Source organism: Centropristis striata, chromosome 17, assembly GCF_030273125.1.
Source record: "Centropristis striata isolate RG_2023a ecotype Rhode Island chromosome 17, C.striata_1.0, whole genome shotgun sequence".
NCBI classification, from domain to species: Eukaryota; Metazoa; Chordata; class Actinopteri; order Perciformes; family Serranidae; genus Centropristis; species Centropristis striata.
The window spans coordinates 36,020,570-36,036,657 of NC_081533.1; the positions used below are offsets into that span (position 1 = coordinate 36,020,570).

A 16,088-nucleotide genomic window follows, 5' to 3' on the forward strand; every position below is an offset into this window, starting at 1 on the left:
ACATGTGGACACAGACTCCAAATGAAGCTAATGTTTGTTTGTTTGTAGCAGCAGGGTGTGTTAAAATAAACATGAAGTATAGTTAATTAGCTATACATGGAAAAAAATGCCTGTATGGTCCTATACAGCAGTATTTCTCAACCTTTTTGAGTCGCGACCCCCAATTTAACATGCATGTTGTCCATGACCCCCACTCACTGAACACAATCTCACAGTTCAGATCATACAAACTCAGTTCATACGACGAATTTTTTTGTCTGTGCATTTCTTTTTTGTAAAGTAATAACTTGCTACTTTGGGATTTGTCAGAAAAGACACGAAATTACCCATAAAGAATCAAATTGACCACAAAAAGACACAAAATGATCAAAAAAAGACACAAAATGACCAAAGAATTAACAAAATGGCCCAAAAAAGAAACAAAATGACCAAAAAGACACAAACTGACTTAAAAAAGAGACAAAATGACCAAAAAAGGAAATAAAATGACAAAAAAGACACAAAATGACCAAAAAAGACACAAAATGACAAAAAAAAACACAAAATGACAAAAAAAACAAACACAAAATGACCAAAAAAAAGACATTAAATGACCAAAAAGACTAAAACACATGAACACTTTCACACAGTGGAGACAGAGCTGACTTCCAAAATGATTTGGTGACCCCCAGAAATCATCTCGCGACCCCAATTGGGGTCCCGACCCCAAGGTTGAGAATGGCTGCTTTATAGTACACACTGTCGTGGCAATTTTAGCAACTGCACTAAGTTAGTGGGTGAGCTGGCCAAACACAAAGCACTCAATACTCTGTTCAGCAAGATTTATTAGCACATTCGTGTTCCATACACCGCAAAATCCCGAACGGCTCTTTCACAATACAACAAAGTCCCGTACACCGCTCGACTTATGACTGTTGCACTTTTCAGCATTGGCTTTTCAGCAAGACTCAATGTGGCCCTATCTTCCTCCCCTATACATCACATCAGGACAGAGCCCACTGGTCAACACGTTCCCCTCTCTCATGGTGTTATCATTGTTAAGTTCACAGAGTCAGTTCCCACAATGCCTTGTGTGTTGAATACCAAGTAGCTCGCCGCCTACTTCCCACCATGCAGGAAACACCAAATTTCCTTCACAACACCTAACTATCTCATGTCACCATCTCATAATACCTAGATAGTAATTTATATTTTGATGCAAATCGAGTCCTGACCATGATGGCACTAGGGACGGGGGATATGTCCCCCAGATTCATAGTGTCCCGATCCGTCCCCCTCCCCACTTTCAGCTTCAAACATCGTCGGTAAAACAGGATTAATGTTCTGTTAGTTAGTCTATTTACATGGCAGCACACATAGAGAGTCTGGCTGCTAATGGTGCGTTCAAGGTCTACACGAATGTCTGAATTTTCAACGTTGTTCCGAACTCCGCCTTCAAAATAAAAGCAAACACACGTAGCTTTCAAAATAAGAGCACACGGATGTGTTAGCAGAATCCAACACAGAATTTACAAGAAGACTGTAAAAATATGAGGTCTTAAATAAGAACAAGAAATTGCCCAGCAGTATGTTCAGGGTAATAAAGGAGGAGAGATGTTTTTCATTGAGTCAGCTTCAAGTCAGTAAATGTGTTTGGCTGCACCTGCACTGCAAAAAAAGAAAAGTTGGGTGAACTCAAAATTTCAAGGCAACAAACTTCGATAAAATTTTAAGTTGGACAATTAAACTAAATATTTTAATTTTTGTTTTTGAGTTTGCTCAACTCTGAATTTCTCTGGCACGATTGTAACGCCGCTATGAAATGTCAGCTAATGTTGTGACCACAATTTTGAGTTAGCATTGATACTCTAATGGCTACTCTTGTAGCTGTAACAAGCAGCGCCGCTAGCATCAGTTGGCCGCTAGCATCAGTTAGCCGCTAGCTTTCGCTAATGACCAAATTTCCCAACAAAGAAATAAGAGTTATCAGAACTATTGTCCCTTGTTGTGAACCCCAACTTAAAGATATAAGTAACAACAACTCACCAACTTGTTTTTGAGCAGACAACTGGCTTCCTTTGTTGTGCTAACTTACATTATTGCCCTAAATGTCAATAATTTATATTTCCAAGTTTTACCAAATTAAATCACTGTTTTAGGCCAAAAAATACAAGTTGGCTTTTTTGCAGTGTGGGAATTTCATGCACAAACTTCCATTTGTTTATGTAAATATGTTGGTTGTTGTTTATACTACAGCTCAATTAAAAATGTTTAAATAAAACATATTTGGTTCAGGCATGGAGTGGAAAAATAACTCCTTGAGTTAGAATCATTTGCTGACAGCTTCGTCCCCCCAGTTCAAAAGTCCCATCTGTGGCCCTGGTCCTGACTGGTCTGGTCCTGACTAGTCTGGTCCTGACTGGTCTGGTCCTGACTAGTCTGGTCCTGACTGGTCTGGTCCTGACTGGTCTGGTCCTGACTAGTCTGGTCCTGACTAGTCTGGTCCTGAATAGTCTGGTCCTGACTGGTCTGGTCCTGACTGGTCTGGTCCTGACTGGTTGGCCTGTGTGCAGAGAGTCCAGCTGAGCTTCTGCTGTCTGATAGACAGAGAGATAGGAACATCAGAGAGACAGATAGAGCTCAGCGTCTGTCTCTCTGACTGAATGTTTGTATGTTAGACCCTCTGACTCACCAACACAGCTGCCTGTAAACATGTGAATGGATAATTACAGTAATGAACTGCTGTTTATGGCTGTAAATCCCTGGTCAGATGGAATTCTGGATTTATTTGTCACACATTTTTACTCTAAACAAATGAAAGCATGGTCAGCTTATAACATGGGGTCATGTTTGGATGTCAGTGTTAACATCAGCCAAGTTACTTTTAAAAGGTTGGGGATGTGACCATAGACTGTATATGAGAAATGGACGTAGTCACGGTGACGTCACCCGTTGGTTTGTGGCCCGGTAAACGTCCTTTTTTATATCTATGTAATGTTATATATAACTTTATTGACATGTTGCCGTGGATACGCATTGTTCTGCTTCTCTTCTGATGACGGCTCGCCTCTTTAGTGACCTGTCAATCAAAGGTAGCCCCGCCCCAAATCATGTGATTCTTTATCTTCTATTTTCTTCTTTCTTCTACTATTAACATCAAATTGGCTTGAAGAATATTTTTTTACTAGCGATTGAGACCAAGTGACAAGTTTTCTCATTTTGCACTGAAATGAATGGACAGAAATGTTTTTGCAGCTAAACTTTTCAGTAAAATGCAGCTTAAGGCACTTCCTGGTTTGCCTCCCTGGTCAGACTTGGAGGTTGCCGCCAGGTGAAAACATAAGTAAATCATTTTTTACGTAAATTACGCGAACTGCGTTTTTTTACATCACTTACGTTTATTTTACATAACTTACGTTTATTTTACGTAACTTGCAGTAGTCATGTGACCCTTGTAACTACCTCACTTCCGGCATTTACACACATTTTTTACAGTTTAAACTGTCTGTTATAACGCCTTACCAGGACGATTTTTGCCCTAAACAAAGGTCAGTGGTTTTATAACATAAATCCACAGAAAATACAGCCTTTTTTACAACCGCGAACCGTACATGTGTCGCAATATGTACATATGTGTCTTAATGGGTAGTACTGACACACAACCTCTTCTGTCGTTTGGGTTGGAGAACTTGTTGCCTACATCCCCACCTCCTGTTTTTAGACATGGGCTATTCTGGAGAGCTCTACGTCTTGACCCATGACCTTTGACCCCCGCATACCGCAGCCATGTGCATCTTTAAAGTCATATATCCTCCTACTGTTTATGAGTTGTAGGAAATATTTGTATGTTTAGTGGGAAATGATTAGAAACAAGTCCTGCAGATATACTTTTTATTTTAGTTTTTTCACAAGGGTGCGAATCAAGTAAAATAATTAATTTATGAAGCCAATATTTTTTGCACAAATTAGTGACCTAGAGTATTCAGAGTATAGATTCCCCAGGTACATTGACAATAAGGGGTTCCTCAGCAGTTTACACAACAGAAGTGATTGCCAAAAATACAAAAATCTCCTAAATGTCTGTATTTTTATTTTTATTTCTATGGTGTTCCAAAGGTCTTGGTGTATTTTGTTATGGTTTGGATCATTTATCCATTTCCAATATTTTTAAAAATGGTAACATTCAGCAGCAAATGTGTTGAACAAATGGTGTCAACCCAAAAATATCTGCAACAAGTTGTATGGGAATGGATGGATGGATTGATTGATTTTTATGAGGGATGTATGACGAGAACTACTGGACACACATTGCTAAGCTGCATCTCAAATTAATCTTCAGATTCTCAGCTTTAGGTCACTTATATAATATGTATTACATAATGTACTACATGTACATAGAAGCTTTATAGGAGATATTCATCCATCCACTCATTTTCAGTTCTAATCTGATTCCACAACTGAACTTGAACAGCAATACTTAGTAGATGTACATGATTTACTGCCCTTACATGAGTTCAAAAGGTACAATTGTAAGTTGAAATAAAAGTGTAAGAACTGTGCAGATAAATAAATATGTACATTTCATTCAAATCATTTGCTGATGTTATAAAAGGCTAAGAGGCTAGATTTGGATTGTTGGTCTCTTGTCAGAGCGATAGCCTCCAGCACAACATCACTTGCTTGAAGCCAGAAATTCTGTCTTAATAAATATAACAGACTATATAATTAGTACCCCATAAAGTAAAGGTTGAAGTTTTGATTAAATGACAGTGAGAGTCACTGTAATCAAACAAACAGCTGGTTGAAAGCCAAAGAGCTGTCACTGTGGGAATAAAATGTTGGTTCTGGGCCCTAAAGTGGGACTTTCCCTGACCCACCAGGTTCTTGGCTTGGAGCAGTCACTTGCCTTCTGTGCTAAAAAAAATATAGCTAGCTAGTTTATTTGTGGCTGGAGGGACAATCTCCACCACTGAGACATATTAAAATGAGTCAGTGTGAATCAGTGATGTAAGTTCAATAAAGGGCACCACAGGAATGAGTTGTTAAACCAGGAATGAGTTGTTAAACCAGAATGAAGTCAGCATGTGAGGTCTATCTTCTCAAACCCAATTAGGACTTTGAATGGGTTGGTGGTTAGAAGCCTGCATTAAGGTCCGTGGTAACACAAGCTGAAGAGATGTTCTTGTTTTGTTGTACGACATAAATTACCTGAGTAAATAACCCCACTTGTGAAGTTTTTAGTGTCCTTAATATTACGGTTGCTAACAAGTCAACATAATCACACCAACAGGAACTCGTTCACTAGTCCGCCTCACAGCCTCTAGTCGTGTTTTTCAGTTCTCTTGCAAACTCTTGTAGATGTAGATTAGGTTGATACACAACTTATTGGGCTACAGATTTGCTAGCTTGCAGTGGAGCCAACTTAGCAACTTTGTCGCTATATTTACCGACTATTCAGACCCCTCTAGCAACTCTTTTTCAAAAAAGCGACTAGCGACAGATGTAGTGACTTTCTAGTGTTATTGGAGACTTTTGGAGACTCGTTCTTACTCTTCTTAATGAGCAGCAGGTGCTGACGGTAGCTCCTCCCTCGTCCCAAAGCATTCACAAGCGGCCCAGTCCTTCAGCAGTCAGAGCAGCTGGGAGGGACTGCTGCAGGAGGACTGCTGCAGGAGGACTGGAGGAGTTTAACCTCTCAGTGCCCAGTCTCGAATCGCATCATCTCTTCTGGGTCACTTTTGCCGGTCCCGATAAAGGAGGAATATTGGAATTGTGACAGAAGACAGTGCATTTGTAGTTCTAAACATATTTAGGGTGTTTTTGACTAACTTTTTGTCTTTCCCACAACTTTATTCCTCTCTCCTATAGTGTCCATTACAATTACAGGCACATGGTCAATCATGCTAATCAGGTGATGACGTCATTTAGTGACTTGTACTGCTGAACAAGCATCAGATCGGTTAACGTTGGTTAACGTTTCTGATGCTTACATCAGAAACGTGTTTGCCACAGAGCTTATTTTCTGCAATGATCCAAAATCCAATGCAAAAATCCCATAGGCCAATTCTCAATAGACCCCATGGTGATGCTGACTTACGGGTCATTTCGTTTGCTCTCTATACAATTAGCGAATTAAGTCAGTCTCTCCACCAATCGGTTCAAATTATCCTGCAATGATGCACTGCATGCTAATAGGTTCACAGGGACTGATTGGACAGATCATAACAGGAATGGAAGGAATGGAGGCAGGTCCAGTTATGTCAGCTTGAAGATAATGAGTCAGAACAGGTTCTCTATAATCTGTAGGCATGGTATGTAGTATGATTATGTAATGAATATCAGTGTGTAAAATAAAAGCAGCTTTTTATTTGGCTGTGCAGTAAAATGATGGGTGAGCTAATGTGTCCAAGGCAACCTAAAAGAGCTTTTAATATCAGAAACACACAAACAGAGCCAGCACCACCAGGACACATGCAGTTGCTAGCAAACAGAGATGGTGTTATTCCATCTGGACAGACAGGAATAGAATGTGCTTCTTCACTCAAATAAACAAGGGCACAGTTGCAATTTATGTCTGTGTGCATATGTTCTTCCTCTTGTTCTTATGTTGGTCAAATGTCCCCTTTAAACTGTTCGTAAGGATCGACATGTTGGAATTAAGTGAAGGTTAAATGTGTGGTACTACAGCAGACAACACTTGGCATTTATCAGCTGGAGGGCAAAAGAACTGGGAAACGAGCTGACTTACCTTCTAAGTCGTGGCCAATGTTAATGAATAAACAACTGCCCATTCCCACATTCAGACGCACACAGATCAAGATTATTATTTACTTGGAGCTGTGTTTCTGGCTGCCTTTTGTCTCTGGAAATGAGCCTGAACCATTCAACCATATACTTACATTAAAACTAAAATAATCCATTAAAAGATGGAAAGAAATCTCCATAGAGCTGCAGAGTGGAGTAATTATTCTCTGTGATTCATGTAGTTTTAGTAGTTAAGTGTTCGTGCAAGTCCAGTGCTTAAAAAGTCAGCCATAAAAACTACAAGTAATATTTATGAAGTCCCTAAGGTAGTGTGGAGTTCACATAAGCAGTTGAGAATAAAGGATGAATGAATGAAAAATATTTAAAAGGCATTCAGTAAACGTTGGCCATACAAACAAATAAGTGCCAAGCACACATCATAAATCAAAAGTGTATTCTTGACCTTGGAAACTGTATTTTAACAAGTAATTTACTTTTTTTTCAACTACACTACACAGCCTTCATGGATCTTAAGATTAAGGTTATTTTGTCAAACTTTTCTTTGGCAAGATAAGAATTAACTTTCATGCTAAAATGTGTATTTCTCTTTTAAAAAAACTACAAGTGCACTGTTCCTTGATTTACGATGATTAAAACCGTCTACTATTGTGGTATTTCATTTTTAATTTTACGCCCTATTTCTGATGCAATTTGACAGTGTTTTACTGTATTTTCTACAAACGTTTTTTACAGTGTACAGGAGGGCATAAAGTGCTCAGGAGAGTTACCATGGTAACCAGGTGAGCTCCATACCTGGAGGAAGGCTGAATATAATGTACTAGCTTGATTTAGCTTGTAGTAGTGGCTTTGATTCAACCTGAAATCAGGACTATGCTAAATGCAGAAATAATGTTGGATCCATACTAAGATGTTAAGTGAAAGGCTTCCATAAGTGTGGAACTATGAGTACCCATTGGACATGAATGCAGTACATTTTGAATATTTAAACTTTTTGTACACAAAAAACAAGGTAGTCAACACTTGGCTGGGTTACAGATGCAAGGCCAAAAGAAAAGAAGAAGAAACATCTTGAAGACTTGTACATTAGCAGGTTTTTGGACATTAGCAGAAGATGGTTGACGTAATGAAAAAGGGCGAAAAGCTTTGCTTGCACAGTGGAGTATTAATCAGAGTATTAATCAGAGTATTAATCAGAGTATTAATTTCCCTCAGCCATGCTGTAGCTCGGTAGGAATATTGTGTTTTTGGCCCACGGTGATGACTGACCCATGGTGACAACTCTGTTGATAGACAGTTCTGAAGGAAGCTATGCCCTTCATGTTGTCTGTGCTAACTTTACTTTCTGCTGACAGTCGGAGCCTTGTTGTCATGGTTACCTCCAGAGAGGGCAGTGCTTATCTCCATGGTAACTGGGAGGGGCAAGGATGCTCCCAACCTGGGCACTGGTGTGTGTGGGGTGTGAGGGATTGGTCTGTATAATTGATAAAGATGAATGTTTGATGTAATGTGTGCAGGGGGAGCTTTAGGACTGGCCTCATGCTTGGCAGCTTTGATTAAGTCATGAAGTTATGTGTCTAGACCTTAGACTGGATAAATAAGGTCTAGACACGAGCTGGAATGCAGGCATGAACAGATTTCATACAGCAGAAACATTTGATATGATGCAATAAGTGTTATTGTAGTTTTGTGCATTGATTTGTCATAAAATAGGATCTGATCTGCATCCCAAGTATAGACAAACACAATGTGTTTAACCTAATTCCACACAAACAAATACAATATTTAATGTCTTTATTAAACACATCCATTAAACATTCATAGTGCTGGTGGAAAAAGTAAGTGAACGCTGAGGCTAATGACTAGCCTGGCTAACATGGCTGCAGCAGTTGACAGAGTTCTAGATAGTTTAGAGCCAAAGTTTATTTTAAAAGAAGAACAACGTTTGGCTTTACACTCCTTTGTCACCACCAAAAAGGATGTTTTAGCCTCGCTTCCAACAGGATTTGGCAAAAGCCTGATCTATCAACTAGCCCTGTTAGTGGCTAAGCTAATGGGGTTTAGCGACACCTGGTATAATTTATACGATTGGCTAAGAGCTATGTAGACGCTTAAATAGACATTTGTAGCGCCCAATAAATGGCTCTGGACGATGGTAAACCACGCCTCCTCTACGGAAACATGAAAAGGTGGTCTCCAGACTATATCTCATTTGTGATCTAGTCTGCTGTTAGCCATGTTGGATCCGTAGCAAACTACAAGCTTCCATCTGTCCAATAGTACGCATCATCATCCCTCCCCGTTTTGTGATTGGATCCCAAAAAGCAGGGCTAAGAATCGGCATGTGTATACCCAGGCTAGCAATGACTCCATCAAGAGCTAATTGGAGCTCAATATAACAAGATTTGAGTGAGGTGTAGAGCTACTTCGACCTATAAAACACTCAAACTTTAAAAATGCTATTCACAAGAAGCATCTGCTGATGTGAACCATGAAGAAACACATCACTGCATACCAAAGAGCACCTTGACACTACTGGGAAAATGCTTTGTGGACTGATGTTGAAATACCAGAAGTGCTTTAGATTATTGCTGCCAAAGGAGATTCAACCAATTATTAAATCCAATTCCACCGGCACTATGAATGTTTAATGGATGTGTTCAATAAAGACATTAAACATGTCATTTTTTCTGTGGTATTAGCACATCATGTTTCTCTATTCTTAAAGGCTTCACATACTCTTTCTTCTACTGCAACACTGTTCTAAAATGTAAGAAGCAATGACCTTCACTCCTGACTAAAGTTCCTTTGTTAACTTTTATTCTTTATTTCTGTTACTTTTCATCAGTGACTCACCCCAAACATGACCTTCACATAAGTGAAGGCACATTCAAAACATTTCCCCATCAAAGAGAGTGTCACACTGACTAAGCTCCTTATAACCAGGAGTTATGAAACAATTTCTGTAGGAAGCTGGCTGCCACAATTCTCCCTTTCTCTTCAATGTTAAGTGTCTTCCATTCCCAATGCCCCACTTGTCTGAGAGTCCTGTTGGTCCCAGTGTCACTATAGCAACCCAGCAGTTTCACAGCGATGATTAGGGCAAGGTCCTGCATAATGTGACTCGGCAGCTCTGGAGGGAATGTGAGGATATTATCAGACAGGCTGGCTTGTTGTAATGGCTGCTTTGTGCAGTGCTGCTAGAAAACAATGCTAACACTGTAAGAACGTGTATCTACATGTATCTATATGAGTATATGAGCATGTTTGTGCCCCAATATTTGAAAAATATGTAGGAAAAAGTTCCCTATAATGTTTCCTTAGACCCCTTCCTGTGAGGAAAATGTAATGAAAATGTGATCCAGTGTGCAGCTGCACACATCTCACTGGAACTGGCTTCTGCAGTGTATTGACATAAATTGCAAGCTGTATGTAATGTAACCTTGAAAACTCATACTGTGTGTAGATTGCAGGGGTGTAACGATGCATCACGAGATACAAATGTGTGATGCTTTAATATCGGTTGAGATGAAAAACGAATAGGGATACCATTTTCAACAGTAGAGGGTGTAATCCACTTTTAATTTTGCTTGTTCAATGATATATGTTACTGAAAAGAGACAATGCATTTAAGCCCCGCCCCCACTTGAGGTGAACATTCTCCATGTCTCTCTGTTGATTTTGTATTGAATGAAGGAGCCTCCTCGACTATTCTGTCTATTAGTAAACAACAGAATAGTAAACAATAGAAATGCACCAACAAGTTAAAGAACCAGAACTACGTTTTTACAAGCTGACAAACTGAAAAACAGTTGCTGGGATATTAGCTAACATTAGCTTGCTAAGCATATAGCTAACATTAGCTTGCTAACATATAGCTAACATTACCTTGCTAAGCATATAGGTAACATTAGCTTGCTAACAATTAGTTAATATTATCTTGCTAAGCATAAAGCTAACATTAACTTGCTAACAAATAGCTAACATTACCTTGCTAAGCATATAGCTAACATTAGCTTGCTAACATATAGTTAATATTACCTTGCTAAGCATATAGGTAAAATTAGCTTGCTAACAAATACTTAACATTACCTTGCTAAGCATATAGCTAACATTAGCTTGCTAAGCATATTGCTAACATTACCTTGCTAAGCATAGCTAACATTAGCTTGCCAAGATATAGCTAATATTAGCTTGCTAACAGCCAACAGGGGACATTGTGAATGAACAGCTAGATCTCTGTTTTTGATGATAATTTGCTAAAATGTAGTTTTTTGTCTGTGAAATAATTATAAGAATAATTTGTCCGCAAGCTCATTCTGTAACAAAAAAAGGAAATTCTATTGTAAACCTTGTATCGGAAATGGTATCAAATCGTGAGTTCAGTGTATTGTTAGCAGACTGTGCTGTAAACAGGGAGAAGATGAGTCCTGAGAGGTGATCACGACGGAGTTGCAGAAAGCTCTCGTAGCTTTGAGTGATGCAATGCAGCTCTCTGCAGCAGACAGCAGCTGACTACGGTCAGCCACAAACTATCTGTACGTGTTTAAAGTAGAGATGGTGCTGCAGTGAATCCCTCACCAGGGCTGCTTCGTGTTTCTGACCTCAGCATTCTCAATGTGAATATGTTAAAGCAAAGGACACACCAGACTCTAATAACTGTCAACACTGAAAGGCTTACTAATGAAGATTTTAGACAGTGTGACCTTGTCAGTGTTGAGTAACCATTCCCAACAAAAACAAACAAAGCAAACATTTGCTGCAATGTCCGTGAGTCCCAGCAGCCTCAGTGTGGTGCTACGGTATTTCTGAATCTGACTCCTGACCTCCGGTTGGAAGAGTAACGCTGTTTGAATGCAGTAAAAATAAGCATCACACAGAGTGTTTTTCAATAGGAGGAGCACAGAGCTGGGAGCTTTGAACAAGCTGTACGCCAGCCAGGATTTAGCTTTAGTGAAGGCACCAAGAGGAAAATGCTGAATCATTCTGCCTCCTTACAGTTCTGGTCTGTTTCCAACTGCAGCTCACTCAGCATCCAAAAACAACAGGACATGTCCTTCCCAAACCTGGACAGAAACATTACTGTTCACTAAGGACTAGGACTCTGGGATGACTTTAGAATTAAATATGAAAAACCGTAAGGGCACTTTCAGTGACAATCATGTTACAAAGCATTTTAAACTACATTACATTAGTTTTATCTTGATTCATGTCACACAGTAGCTACTAATTAAAGGAGCAGTGTGTAGGATCTATTGGTAGAAGGTGAATATAATATTCACAATTATATTTTTATCAGTGTATAATCACCTGAAACGATTATGTGGGTATACATCTTTCATATAGATGTGATATGTCAGTGTTTCTACAGTTGCCCAGAAACCAAACAGTGACTCTGGAGAAGTTTTTTACATCATTTAGTTGATTGCAATCTGCAACCTCACCACTAGATGCTACACACCGACACATTTGACCTCTAAAGGAACCTTTTGGTGTTCTCTTGTAAAAAAAAACAAAAAAACAATGTCTACAGTCAGTGTTACCAAAGATTCACCAATGCAATGAATCATACACTTCCTGCCTCCTAAGTGGTTGTGTATGGGCTGAAATATGTGCCACCATTTCAATTATTTATATTTGAATTTGAATTGCTTAACTTGAATAATTGCATTTAAAAACTGAATTAGAATCACATCATTTGAACTTGTATTGTTCAGTTTAAATCACTGCATTGAAAAAACTGAATCTGAATTGTAATTTGAAATTGAATTAATTAGTTTGGAACTGAACATTCAGTTCTCACAATTCAAATTCAGTTCGCAAAATTCAATTTCAATTTTCTGCGACGGACATCCAGTAGCTGAGGCAGAAATCTGCCCCAGTCTCCTACTGTACCTGTCCAGATGGTCAAACTGCTTAAGAGGTTGTGGTTCAGATGGTCAGTGGGTTTTTTAACCCTGAGAAGGCAACTCAGTTGAAGAGACCACACTATGTAATTGCTATTCATCATTGACCGCCAATGATGGAATGTAAATGTGGTTTGTATTATGTAGATTCTTTTTGAACATGTATTTCTCCTGTGTCTCTTCCAGTCGGACAGTAACACCAGTTTCCTGCGAGCAGCTAGAGCAGGAAACATCGACAAGGTTTTGGAATATCTGAAAGGCGGAGTGGACATCAGCACCTGCAATCAGGTAGGAGACATATCATATCATATAATTTACCAGATATATTATTCATGTTGGCTGTATTTCATTTAGTTCTGAAAGGCAGACTGTCAATATGCCTCAATAAGACCTACAGTTCTGTTTGAGACTGTTCTCCCCTGCCCTCTAGTGGCCAGAGTCATTATGAATGATGGCAAGTCGTAGTGTGAAGCAGAAAAGCTGCACTTCATGGGGAGGTGTACGGTGGCCCTGAGGGCTCACAGCGCTGCAACAAGAAAACACAAACAAATACACAAAACACAAGCAAATTGTGAAAACACCTTCATCAATTTGACAAGTGCAGCATTTAGAAAACACGCCGCAAACATACAACACAACACAATAAGAAAAAGCGCTGCAAATAGACCACAACACAACAGAAGTGTTTCCAGAGGACACTTAAAAGTGATGCTCACATCTGGATATTATCATGTTATATCAAGATAATTGTAATTTCACGTTATAATGTAATAACGTGAAGTAATCAATTTATTTCATGATAATGATAATTTTCATGTTATGCCGTAATATAGCGTTAGCTAGCATGCTATCGATCACCGGCTAATGTTAGCATGTCCAGAAGTGTGCATCACTGTTACGTGTCCTCTGGCAACACTTCTGTGTGTTGTGGTCTAATTGCAGAACTTTTTCTGATTGTGTTGTGTTGTCGTCTTTGCAGCGTGTTTTTTAAATGCTGCGGTTGTGTTTGATGAAGATGTTTTGTCAGTTTGCTTGTGTTTTGTGTATGTGCATGTGTTTTCTTAAATTGCAGTTGCTGTGAGCTCTCAGGGCCACCGTAGAGGGAGGAGCACTGATGGGTCAAACAAACCCAGGACTTTCACTCTTCGTGTCCATGTGGAAAACTAAAGTTTATCATGTGATTCAAACATCACTGAATTTATGTGACTCACATTTTGTGCATCACGATTTTGCGTCACGGTAGCAACATCACCCGCCTAACTACTTCACTTCCTACATTTACACACATTTATTTACTGTTTAAACTGTCTTTTTTAACGCCTCACCAGGAAGTGTTGTGCCATAAACCTAGATCAGTGGTTTTATAGCCTAAATTCCATAAAAACTGCAGCCTTTTTTACAACTGCGAACCGTACATGTATGTATAATGACACTATAAAAGACAGTTTAAACAGTAAGTAAATGAATGTAAATGCTGGAAGTGAAGTTGTTACAAGGGTAACGTGAGCCAGGTAAATTACATAAGTTACATAAAAAATTTTCACATGGGACACAAACCCAGTTCTCCTGTCTGGCATTTGTTGGAAAACAGCGTGCTGCTGCTGGAAACCAGATCATCTTTAGAAACATGCACCCAAACAATGAGCTGAAAGAGGCCAACGTGTTCTGTAGAGCTGAGGGAAACACTTAGTTCACATTGTTCTTTCTGTTTAGCACCACAAGCAACACTTTTTACATGACACAGTCATTTAACACATTTTTGTTGTTGTTTGTTACGTTAGTCCAATAGTACCTGCTACCTATTTACCATACAATGCATTAACAGAATGTATTATTCTAAGTGTTAATGTGCTCGTGTTGTTCATTACTAATGCTTGCATTTTGATCAAATTAAAGGGGTGTTACATTCCAGCAGTGGAGAGGACTGTGTTTGATCAGGGAGGTTCTTTATTTAGGCCTGGTCATTATCTAGTCTCCTCTAAGCCCATTAGCATTCCAGCCATGGATGAGAGGGCAGTGAAACCTGATAGGATGTAAACAGTCCTGTCCTGGCAACAGCCGTAATGAAGAGCCTGGTAAACAAAAGTCACATGGAGTGGAAATTTAAGATTTGCCGGCGGCTCTGTGGTGTGTGAGGATTGTTGTTATCAACTGATGTGCTGGGATTAATGTTGGCAGCACCACTAACACTTGTTCCCTTCAAGATATTTTGAGCTCCTGTGTTGTGTGTTTCTGTCCCACTGTATCAGCTGCGTAGAAATGCATTAACAAGTAAATGTAAAAGACGCTGCTTGACAAACCCTAAGAGGAATATCAGACACCTCTCCTCAGCTCTGCTTTAGCCTCTTTTTGGCCTTAGCTTTGTTGTTTCCAGCAGCAGAAGACGTATTTGTAAATTGTATTTTTTGACAATTTTTTCTCTCCCTCTACACTCTGGCGATGAACAGTCCGTGCAATACACAGCCATTATAATCTCAGAATTTCTCCAAAAATTATCATGGTCATTGAACAGGGATTGATAAAAAACTATATGACCTATCGAAACGTGGATTAATACACCGATACACAAGACTTGTGTCTACTGTTTAAAGTTTAAATGGAGTCTCTAGGTGAAATTATGCCGGAGAAGTAGACGTTAAAAAATCTCCAATTATTGTTCTTTTTCGCTCATTTTTTTTCGGCCGTCCCATTCACTTCAATGCAAAATTTTGGGCAGTTTTTCGGGACTTACGGTTCTGTGACTGCAGCTGGGAGAGACTGCTGCAGGAGGACTGACCCCGCAGCATGTTAAGAAGAGTCGAAAAGTTGCTAATTATAGCAACAAAGTTGCTAAGTTTACGACACTGCTTCACCGGCTTTTACAAATGGCGCGTGTTGTTGTGGTGTCGAGTACTACGTCACATCCCACTTAGTGATCTATCCAATCAGTAACCAGGCTGTTTTCAGGAGAGAAAAAAGACCCTGCTCTTCAACAGGGACTAAATATATATATATATATATATATATATATATTAACACTTTAATTAAATCAAAGTCCCTCGGGGCACCACCTCTTTTCTCAGAAAGGGGAAAGATAGCAAAAACACTGTCTCAAAGCCTAAAGTCAATGTATCCTTGACGAGTTTGGCTTTCACGCAATATTCTTTAAACAATGCCAGGAAAAATTGGCACAAGGTGTAGTGATCTACTTTGAATGTATGAAAATGCGTCCTCCAAGCATACTCAAGTAGAATAAACAGCCCTACTACGTGTCTGGACTGTCAATGTGTGAACCTAATGTCATCAGTGGTATACTGTTCTACTTGAGTATTGCTCAATAACATACTCCACTGATGAGGGGGTATTTACTCTGCCTTGCCCCCCGGAGATGATCCAGCACTGCTAAATTAGATTTTCACTACATCACAGTAAAATGACTAACGTAATAGAAGGAACAGTTTG

At 39.3% G+C, this 16,088-nt stretch overlaps 1 protein-coding gene across 1 annotated transcript in view; it reads left to right on the forward strand.

The window, feature by feature from the left end:
• LOC131989833 (ankyrin-2-like) overlaps nucleotides 1-16,088 on the forward strand; it is a 123,592-nt gene that overhangs the window by 23,576 nt on the left and 83,928 nt on the right. Inside the window, exon 2 of the mRNA XM_059355175.1 lies at nucleotides 12,834-12,935. Coding sequence (XP_059211158.1) covers nucleotides 12,834-12,935 — 102 coding nt within the window. The remainder of the gene's footprint in view (nucleotides 1-12,833; nucleotides 12,936-16,088) is intronic.